Source organism: Arvicola amphibius, chromosome 9, assembly GCF_903992535.2.
Source record: "Arvicola amphibius chromosome 9, mArvAmp1.2, whole genome shotgun sequence".
Classification (NCBI taxonomy): Eukaryota; Metazoa; Chordata; class Mammalia; order Rodentia; family Cricetidae; genus Arvicola; species Arvicola amphibius.
In genome coordinates, this window is record NC_052055.2 from 34,299,371 (window position 1) to 34,310,080 (window position 10,710).

At 50.9% G+C, this 10,710-nt stretch overlaps 1 protein-coding gene across 4 annotated transcripts; it reads left to right on the forward strand.

Moving 5' to 3' along the window:
- The first annotated feature begins 2,220 nt into the window (after nucleotides 1–2,220).
- LOC119822955 (zinc finger protein GLI4-like) lies at nucleotides 2,221–7,557 on the forward strand. Of its 4 annotated transcripts, XM_038342638.1 has the most exons (5): nucleotides 2,412–2,507; nucleotides 3,165–3,275; nucleotides 3,456–3,595; nucleotides 5,614–5,703; nucleotides 6,314–7,557. In XM_038342638.1, exons 3-5 carry the CDS (start codon nucleotides 3,493–3,495, stop codon nucleotides 7,216–7,218), a joined length of 1,098 nt encoding a protein of 365 aa, XP_038198566.1. In that variant the 5' UTR covers nucleotides 2,412–2,507; nucleotides 3,165–3,275; nucleotides 3,456–3,492; the 3' UTR covers nucleotides 7,219–7,557. The 4 variants fall into 4 exon arrangements, with proteins under 4 accessions (XP_038198564.1, XP_038198567.1, XP_038198566.1 ...); XM_038342636.1 differs by lacking the exons at nucleotides 2,412–2,507; nucleotides 3,165–3,275 and adding an exon at nucleotides 2,221–2,378; XM_038342639.1 differs by lacking the exon at nucleotides 3,165–3,275 and having other exon boundaries at nucleotides 2,383–2,507.
- Nucleotides 7,558–10,710: the final 3,153 nt, after the last annotated feature.

A 10,710-nucleotide genomic window follows, 5' to 3' on the forward strand; every position in this document is an offset into this window, starting at 1 on the left:
TTTTGTTTGGTTTGTTTTGGTTTTGGTTTCTCTGGGAAACCTGGCAGAACCAAAAGGATTCGGTCCCCCACAAGAGGCACAGTTCTTGATGGGTGTGTGTGTGTGCGCGCGTGTGTGTGTGTGTGTGCGCGCGCATCTTACACCAGAGAAAGCCACTGGTCAACGTGGTGAAACAGAACTGTCAGAAACAATGGAAAGGCAGACAAAGACACACACACACAGAGACACACAGTAAAGACAACCAGGGGTGGCCACCACACATTCATGCCCTTGAATAGCCAGGAGGAATCCAGTGATGTCTCACATGGATCCTGGATACAGCCACATCCGACCTTTCTTATATGTCCAAACAGAAGCTTCTTAACCAGTCTTAACCTCCAGAGGTGACAGACCAATGACAGCGTTAGGCAGGGACTGATCAAAGGGAGTCCTGGGGACCTGGGACATCTCAGGCTTCCCATCCTGTAGGAGCTCCTTGGTCACTGCACTCTTTTTGACTCTGAGGAAATCTGAGACCCAATGTTTCTAGGTCTGGTCTCTGGGGATCTCTGTGGGACCTCCGGAAATGTCGTGGGGTATCTACCCAGGAAGACTGCTTGAAGATGGTTTAAGCCAATAGCCTGATACTACTACACCTGGGTGTTCAGGATTCCAGGGTAGCCTGTGTCTTTCTCAGGATGAGCTTTTAAGCACAAAAGCCATGTTCTGGGTTGACACACTTCAGTTAACAAGAAGCCAGAGGCAGAACTACAGAAGCCAAAAAGCAAAATTAGTGCATTTAAATAGAGACTTTTCCAGAAGTATGGCCTTTGCTGGATTAGGTCTTTGCTTTTGTTTAGGCAGGTGGGTGGTGTCTACATGCTTAATTTTGTGTCCTGAAATGGTACCTCCATCACGGACTCAGTTGTGCTAACGTCTGGAGGCCTGTTACACACTGACCAGTCATGTGTACAGGAAGGGTTCCCAGAACCTCATGTAAGTGATTCTGGGGTTAACTAGCCCTTCTGCCTGGGGAAGCTTGGGGAGTTCATGTGATGGCTGGGTGAGAAGGAACCGGCTCTGGAGGCCCAGCTGGGTAGCGTTTTGCTGAGTGGACAAATGGAGTGTGTCCCATTTTTCTAACCTAACAAACCCAGCTAACCTTTTTTTCCCCTACTACTTTGCATTTAAGGCTGTAAATCCAAGCACCAAGCATGGAGGTTCCACATCAACCATCGGAGTGCAAAGGCTGTGAGATTAATATCTCTTTGGGGAATCTCCCTGGGTGGGAGTGGGAGTGGGGGTGGAGACCCTCGCACTTTAACCACAGGGATCACAAGTGTCTGGTGTGATGGCTAAAGAAACCATTTTTTGCTAGGCATCCAACCTAATAGCTGTTTGTCTGATGACCCTGACTCCTTGATGCCCGCCTCCGTCCCCACCCCATCTGCCTGCTATGGTATGACTAACTGCTGGTTTGGCTTCTGTAATGTGCTTATGCAGACATTCAAGGACTATTTGGAACTCACCCTGACCATCTAATCGAATCCTGGCACAATACGCTCCTATGGTTTTTCTCTTTTAAATCCCTTCTTACTGTGCCCGCTTCTGGGCAGCACATCTCTGATTTAGGTTAGATACTATAGCCCTGCTAGCAGCATTAAAATGTTTTGCTTGGAGCCGGTTGTGGTGGTACATGCCTTTAATCTCAGCGGGGAGGCAGAGGCAGGGGGATGGATCTCTGTGAGTTGGCAGGTCAGCCTGGTCTACAAAGCGAGTTTCAGGACAGCTAGGAATCTGTTATACAGAGAAACCCTGTCTATGCGGTGTGTGTGGGGGGGGGGGGGGGGAGGGTGCTTAATTATAATTTGAATTAAGTCTGGAGGTCTTTTCCCGTGATCTCGAACTCCTAATTGGCAGTAGCTAAGTCACAAGGGATAGCAGCTTCCTCGGTCCTGATGCTGGTGCTGGTTACGAAATCGCAGCGAGAATTCTTACAACCACATGCGAGGACGCACCCCTGACAAAGTCTGCAAGGCTGTGTAAGGTCAGCTGCAGTCTGAAACAACTTGTGAGGTCCCGGTTGGGGCCAATTCCAGTACCGATACGAAATCCTCCGCAGCCCAACGCCAGGGCTCTGACGCCTCTTCCTCTCGCGGAGACGAGGGTCTCTGCCGGGCTTTTCGGCTGGTTTGAAAAGATTCTCCAGACGGATCTTTGTTAGGCCACAGGGTAGAGACCCTTCGAGGAGAAGCTACACAGAATAAAGGATTTGAGCCCCCCAGAGACCACCAAGGCGAGGTCCTCCGAGGTCCAGAGCGTCCCGGAATTGGGGGCGGGGCCTCCTGGAGGCGGAGCACTTCCGGCCAACGCGCGGGCGGTCTCCTCCCGCTCGCAAGGTGAGTGATCGCCCCTCCTAGTGGGTCGATCCTGGACTTGTCGGTTCATCCGCGCGGTTGTCCGCTTGCTTCCCCTGCCGAGATTCCGGTCGACCCCTGACCTTGCGTGGTTTCAACCTGGGGGACCCGGTAGGGTGGCGCCACAGCGTCCATCCCGCGCCGGCACCCAGCGCCTCCGCCTTCTCCCGGCGGTGCTGCTGCTCCTCGCCCCATATGTGTTCCCTGTCATCCTTTATGCCCGTGTCACCGTGGAAGAAAACCGGCCTATCTCTTTGGCCTTCATTCGTTTATGGCAAACCAAATTAAGGAAAAATCTCCCCTTCTTAAATTTTCTCTAGTCCTGTAGCTCAGGCTGGCCTTGAACTTGCTATGTAACCAAGGATGCCCTCGAACTTGTTTCTGCTGCCTTTACCTCCCAAACTGCTGGAGTTAGAGGCATGCTCCACCACGCCCAGTTTTTGTGGTGCTGGGGATTAATCATGATAGGCTCAAGGAGTCACGCATGCTAAGCGAGCATTCAACCAATGTGCCTTTGACACACACACCTGTGGATGGTGCGGTGGAAAATCTGGGCTCGGGGATTACAACCTCAGGGTCTTCAGGATCTGAGGAAAAGTTTTCCCTCTGGGAATGTATCCCTTCCTATTTTCATGAGTCGCCCCTTTAAAAATTAGAGTTAGAGTTTTCAAAAAAAATAGATTTAGAGTTCTCGCGCCTCATAATCCCAAAGCCCCAACTGTGGTGCAGGAGTATTCTCTGGAAGAATAAGCAAGCTTTTCTCTGCAGGCTCTGTTGGGAAGAACATTTAGGATACATTATTGAGAAGAGCTTCCAGGCCACTCTGGCTTGCTGGTGATGCTTCCAGGACCAATGAGGGGTTTCACACCGAATAAGCAAGTAGGCCCCTTGTACTGGGCCCTGCAACTCCCCAGAAGTTCACCTGCCTTTTCTTGGCAACCTTCTCGTGCTAAGCAGAGAAGCTAAGAATCACCTAGGGCTGCTCAGAAAGTGGACGTGATGTTCTTCTCCACCCACAGCCTCCACCCCCTCGTCTACCTTGGCTTTCGTTTTCCATAGGTCCCAGGTGCATACTCCTTGAGCAGGTCTCAGGAAGATGGCAACCTTAGAGGACATTGAGGAGTCCACTCCTGCCTTGTCACCCAGCAGTCTATCATCACCAGGGACACCTGGAGACCAGCACCATGTGAATCCTCACGGTATTTGCCCCAGACTACTGTGCCCCTCTGCCCTACCCCTATGAGACTGGGCTGACCTGGGTCTTGGCCACCCAAGGAAGGGAGGGGCCACTTGAGTAGCTCTTTCAGTGCTGAGGCTGCTGGGAAAAGCCCCGAGGGAGTGATGGATGGCAGCAATGGTTGTGACCATGCTCTTCCTCCCTGGGGACAGACCCCTGGATGTTTCTTCCTCAGTATAGAAGGAAAAATGGCCTCAGCATGGGCCCTGTGCTAGGAAGAGAAGCTCTCCCTCTGACATCATGTCCCAGGCCAGGAAGAGAGACAGGACTCTTGTCTGGCCAGTTTGGATGAGTTTGCCTCAGGACTTGCAGGAATGGAGCTGCTGCCCTTGCTTCATGCCAGTAGGGTGGCCTCATCAGTCAAAGTAGAAGGGGTCCTGACCCTGTCATACCACTGAGCACACCTCAGGTCTCGGGGTCATGTCATCCAGAGGCTTCATCCCTGAGGCTCATAGGAAGCCCCACTGCTCCCATGAGGTAGAGCCAGTGAAGATAAGAGCCCACGTGTGACCGGCTCTTCTGCAGCTCTAGCATTCTGGTGGCTGATACAGTGAAGCTGAGGTTTATGGAGGGCAGCTGTGTTCTGTGCCAGGCTCTTAGGTGATGCCGAGACCAGCCACAGCTCATAGATGGGCACTCACAGATAAGGACAGAGATCTCGCTTCCCTCAGGTCCCACAGCCCAAGACCAGATAGGAGCCCCAAGCCCTGTCCTATTTGCTGCCTGGCTCCAGGACTCTTCTGCCCGTCACAAGGACAATTCTTGGACAGGGCCTTACAGCACTGTGCTGTTCCTGGTGGGCCTGTGAACAACAGGGACCCAAAGGGGTAAACGTGGATTCTGGGTAAGGTAGAGTTGTTGGTGGAAGAGATTTGTTTTGTTTTGTACCAAGTCATAGTGGAGCTTGGGAAGGCCCTGAGGGTCAGAGGCAGATGAGGGAATGGCAGTCATCCCTTGCACAGATATGCAGGGATAGGTAGGCTCTCTGCCTGCTTCCTAGCTGCCAGCAAGTGCAGGTAGAACTGAGCCCGAGCACCATTCTGCTGCTGCTTCATTGCTTGGAGGCCCATGGATTCCATTTTTTGTTTGTTGTCTTTTGTTTTCGCTGAGGCAGAGATCTCACAGTGTTGCCCAGGCGAGCCTTAAACTTGAGGTCTCCCTGCTTCAACCTCTGAGACTCTGGGATTACCATGTGTTAGACCACTCCAGGCTCATTCCAGATTCCTTACCAGAGAAGACCCCAATGTTCTGAAACCTGACTGTGTTCTCAGGTCTCCTAGGAATCCTGGGCGCCCAAAGAGGCCCATCCAGGACATCTAGGTCCCAGCAATCGGCAGAGTCACCTTTGCACGCAGTCATTTCAAGGTCCTCTCCTTTGGGAGTAGCGTGAGGTGAGGAACACAGGAAAAGCATAAGCAAACAATACTCAAGGGTCCCTGTGCCAGGGACCTACAGGAAAGGCTCCAAACCACCCTGGCTAACCTCCCAAGCAGGAGGCCTGGCTTGGCTGTAGGGGATGAAACAGTCCTAGGACCTCTCTGAACTTGCAGACACAGACCAGGAGCCATGGCTGGCTTGTGGTGCTGAGAACGGAGAAGATGGGACCTTGGGGCAGCTGCAGGAGCACTGATAGGTGGGAAGGAAGCCAGACCAGAGTCAGCAAGGTCACCAGCCAGCATGGGATGAGCACAGGAGCCATCTGGGCCACTTGTGCTCGCCTACAGAACTGAGGGAGAATGAGTTCCCAAAGCCAGGCCTCCGGAGGACTCCCTCAATGGGGAAGCCAGGGCATTGGTATCACATTGGGCTGATCTTCTCTTTTAGGGCACAGGAAGATGCTAGGTAGGTGAGGGGTATCCTGTGTGTTAGGGTCTTGGCCCTAGAGCCTTGGAGCCCTACTCTTGGGTTCAGGAAAGAGGGAAGAGTCAGGAATGCTGCCCTCTGGAGGATGGGCCATGATCCTTGGTCCTCTGCCTCCAGGCTCCCCCTGTTCCAGTCCTGAGGTGCCTTCCCAGGCAGCAGACCTGGACCTCCAAGAGGAAGTGGAGGTCAGCAGAGACACCTGGCTTGGTGAGTGAGCAGCCCCTGTCCCACCCTAGGCAGCCTTGGGAGACCCCAGCTGGATGTGACACTCATCACGTCCCTGGATCTGCTGAGGGTCAGGGCCATCCTGCTGGGACTCTGCCTACCAGTTTTGTCAGCCCAAAGAGGCTGGGTGGACAGGGCTTTGGCTGTGATGCTGAGGCCATGGCTAGTTCCATAGGAAGAGTGAATCCTAGGATCATCCAGACCCCATCCCTTTGGCAGAGCAGCCTCAGACACTCCTGTCACCCGAGGTTTGTGGGCTAAGACGAGTGTCTGCCCAGCATTTCAGCCTGAAGGACTACTTGTCAGAGCTCTGTAAGTTCCAGGTCCTTGCTAGCCCTTAGTAGCAACCTGTACTTCCTGCTCCCTTCTGAGAGGCATCTCAGGTGCAGTGAACCAGCAGAGAGGCTCCTGCCCAGGCTCAGAGCCTCCAGCTGACGGGGCCCAGCTGCTCCTGAAACGGGCTTTATAAGTCTTCAGGCCGGCCACATCCCTCACCCTCTGAATAGTCCCCATTCAGGCTTTCCCTGGCCTCAGCTCTTAGAATGCCACAGTAGGGGTGAGGCTGGGAGCCGTCTGCCATTTCTCCTTTCAGACTCTGAGTGGGAGCCTAAGAAGACTCCAGCCTCTCTCAGTTCCCACAGTCCTGGAGATGGCCTGGCCTCAGATGGAAGGGCTCTGAGGGGCTTCTTGAAGAGCCTTCCCAGCATGTCTAAGCGTGGGGACAGCTTTGGCCAGGGATGTACCTTGGAACAGTCAGCAGGCCTGCCTCCAGGGACCCTGCCCTGCTCTCAAAAAAGGGACACTTGGCACATGGTGCTCTTGCCACAGGGAGCCCAAGGGACCGAGGACAGCGCCAAGAAGGCTGCAGAGTTGGGCAGTAGTTTGGGGCGCAACTGCCGGCAGGCCAAGCCACACCGCTGCGAGGCCTGTGGCAAGAGCTTCAAGTACAACTCTCTGCTGCTGAAGCACCAGCGAATCCACACCGGGGAGAAGCCTTACACCTGCCATGAGTGCAGCAAGCGCTTTGGGAGCTGGTGGGGCTTCATGCAGCACCACCGCATCCACACGGGCGAGAAGCCCTATGAGTGCGGCCAGTGCGGCCAGGCCTTCAGCCACAGCTCCCACTTCACGCAGCACCTGCGTATCCACAACGGTGAGAAGCCCTACAAGTGCGGCGAGTGCGGCCACGCCTTCAGCCAGAGCTCCAACCTGGTGCGGCACCAGCGGCTGCACACGGGGGAGAAGCCGTACGTCTGCAGCCAGTGTGGCAAGGCCTTCATCTGGAGCTCCGTGCTCATCGAACACCAGCGCATTCACACCGGCGAGAAGCCCTACAAGTGCGAAGATTGCGGCAAGGCCTTCCGAGGTCGGTCACACTTCTTCCGGCACCTACGGACTCACACGGGTGAGAAGCCCTTCGCCTGTGGCACCTGTGGCAAGGCTTTTGGCCAGAGCTCCCAGCTCATCCAGCACCAGAGGGTGCACTACCATGAGTAGCACACGCCCCAATAAAGCTTGTGGGTGAACCTGCTCCTCTTGGGTGACATGGGGATGCTTTACCGGTACATGGCAGGACATGTCCTGTGTCCAAGTATGATGGCTAAAGAGACTGTCTTGTGGCCGGGCGGTGGTGGCGCACGCCTTTAATCCCAGCACTCAGGAGGTAGAGGCAGGCGGATCTCTGAGTTCGAGGCCAGCCTGGTCTACAAGAGCTAGCTCCAGGACAGGCTCTAGAAACTACAGGGAAACCCTGTCTCGAAAAACAAAAAACAAACAAAAAAACAAAGAAACTGTCTTGTGCTAGGCATCCATCTTGGTACCCATCAGCCATCTGTCTCTGACTCCAGTCCCTGTAGAAGGAAGCAGCGGGGCTGCGTCCCGCCACCCGGCCGCTGGCTAGCTTTACACCCGAAATAATTACATGGAAACTGTATTCTTTTAAACACTGCCTGGCCCATTATCTGTAGCCTCTTATTGGTTAATTCTCACATCTTCCTTTAACCCATATTTAGTAATCCGTGTAGCACCACGAGGTGTGGCTTACCAGGAGAGATCTTAACCTGCGTCCATCTCAGAGAGGAGAATCATGGTGGCTCACTATGGCGACTGCCTGAAGCGTCTCCCCATTCCTGTTACCCAGCATTCTGTTCTGTCTACTCCGCCTACCTAATTTTCTGTTCTCTTAAAGGGCCAAGGCAGTTTTCTTTATTAATTAACCAATGAAAGTAACATAGACAGATAACTCTCCTCCATCGCCATAGTGAGTCACCATGATTCTCCTCTCTGAGATGGACGCAGGTTAAGATCTCTTCTGGTAAGCCACACCTCGTGGTGCTACACGGATTACTAAATATGGGTTAAAGGAAGATGTGAGAATTAACCAATAAGAGGCTACAGATAATGGGCCAGGCAGTGTTTAAAAGAATACAGTTTCCGTGTAATTATTTCGGGTGTAAAGCTAGCCGGCGGCCGGGTGGCTGGACGCAGCCCCGCCGCTTCCTTCTACAGATTGGCGCTCCAACGTGGTGACTAAATCTACTTAAAAACCTGAGAGGGCTTTAAATAAAGGAGAGAGAGAGTTTAACACAGCTTTTTGCTGTTTGCCTGGACTTGCCATAGAGAGATTTCCTGTTTCGGCAAAAGCGGCAGAGAAAAAGCTGAGTCATTTTAAAACGTGGCTTCCTGCGCTGTGCTGCCAGTGCAAACTCTGGCTTTAAAGCATTTCAATGGCTTTTGTGGGCCTGGATATTTGTGTTCCCGCTTGGGATCGGAAGGAGAGTGTGCTGAGACCGGGCCGATGGCTCCCTGCTCCCTGCCTGCACCTGGGCAGATGGCGGAATCAGGCTTAGGCGAGCGGGAGAGCATGGCGGATTTCTGCCGCCATATAGAGAGATGTTTTCAGGCTGCGCAGTGCTCTGTGCATCAGATTTGGCTGTAACTTGGATAAAAAGAGTTTCTGTGCTGCACGCTCAGTCTCAGAATTAAACTGCTGAGTGCGGCTCCAATGTGGACTGCTTTGTGCCTGGAACTGTGTGCAGCTCAGGGGCACCAAATGACTGAGGCAGGAGCAGCTCTGGCTCTGCTCCGCCATGCTGAATTGTGCTGATCTCAGGCAGGATCTATTGTAATTACCATGATAACAGTGCAGTAAGGTTTAGACTTGGCTGGAAACAGGCGGTACCGTATTATCTCTACACAGTGCAACTTAAGTTTTTAAGTGCTTAACCTTTTAAGAAGTGCTCCTGGATAGTAAAGAATTACAGATTCACAATAGGACAGATTCAGACAGAAAAGACCTTTAAATGGCTCACAATGTTGGATGAATATACGTAGGCTTGAGAGAGAGAAAAAATAAATATACAGAGAATAAAGTTAATGCCTTAAAAAGGGTAAAGTCTTTAAAGAGACAGAATAAAGTAAGTGATAGAGTAAAAATAAGCCACGTAAAAATGGAAAATTCACAGAGAGTCTGGATGATGTATTTTATTGTGTTTTCTTTGAAATTTTTGACTGTAAAGGAGCTAAGTACAGAGAGACATTTCATTATATGGGCTGCCAGGCTAGACCAGAATGGAATGTATAATTAGGAAATATAGGTTGTTAATGGATAATCATCAATAATAGTCAAGTTTGTAGTCATGTCAGATTTTCTAGATGTGCATAGATATATTTCAGATAGGCATTCTTCATATCTTTCAAAGACTACAGAACATGGCATTTAATGTTTTAATAACTTAGGGTTTTTCATGACAATGAGACACGTCTGCTTCTGGCAACACCAATCTACTTCAAGAGGAAGATGGGCATCAAAGAGGCTCCTTATGGAGTTTGATAGCCATTTGGGCAAGAAACTGCTCTTGCCTGGACTGTTGCATAAACTGGACACAAAGAACCCGCAGAGAGAGGACTGCTGAACTTGCCTAAAGGTGAGATGGTCTTTCGGGGTTCCTGATTCATGAAAGAGTCTGCGAGACGTTCTGCAGGACACAGCAGAAAGTGACTGAACTGTCTTTGGAATTTCCTGCTTCATGGAAATGTCTGTTGGATAGTTATGGGCCTGTAGGCTGAAGATGGATACCCCAACGGTACAGAGGAACTTCGGGTGACTGTCCAGACAGCGAGTTGTCTCTGTCATTTCTAGAGTTTGAAAGTTGCATATGACTTGTTTACTTAGGTAATATTATATCCTTCTGGAGTCTTTGATGGAGTTGAAAAATAGTTATAGCTTTCCTTAGTTATGATAAAAGATAAAATAGATTTAAATATTGTAACTGTAATACTTGCTTGATAACTGTTTTGTTATATGTAATTTTACTATGTTAAAGTTAAAGCCTTTCTTTTTTGTTTAAACAGAAAAAGGGGAAATGATGGAGGAGAGTTATCTGTTACTTTCATTGGTTAATTAATAAAGAAAACTGCCTTGGCCCTTTAAGAGAACAGAAAATTAGGTAGGCAGAGTAGACAGAACAGAATGCTGGGTAACAGGAATGGGGAGACGCTTCAGGCAGTCGCATGATTCTCCTCTCTGAGATGGACGCAGGTTAAGATCTCTCCTGGTAAGCCACACCTCGTGGTGCTACACGGATTACTAAATATGGGTTAAAGGAAGATGTGAGAATTAACCAATAAGAGGCTACAGATAATGGGCCAGGCAGTGTTTAAAAGAATACAGTTTCCATGTAATTATTTCGGGTGTAAAGCTAGCCTGCGGCCGGGTGGCGGGATGCAGCACCGCCGCTTCCTTCTACAAGTCCCTGAAGATAAGTTCCCAGTAACCCTGACTCAGTGACCTCCACCCAGAAGTGCACAGCTGTGACATCTACGTGTCATAATATGACTGCTTTTTGGCTTCTGTGACCTGCTTATGCAGACATGCAAGGACTATTTGAGTTCTCCTTGTTTTTTTTTTTTTTGTTTTGTTTTGTTTTGTTTTTTCGAGACAGGGTTTCTCTGTAGCTTTGAAGCCTATCCTGGAGCTAGCTCTTGTAG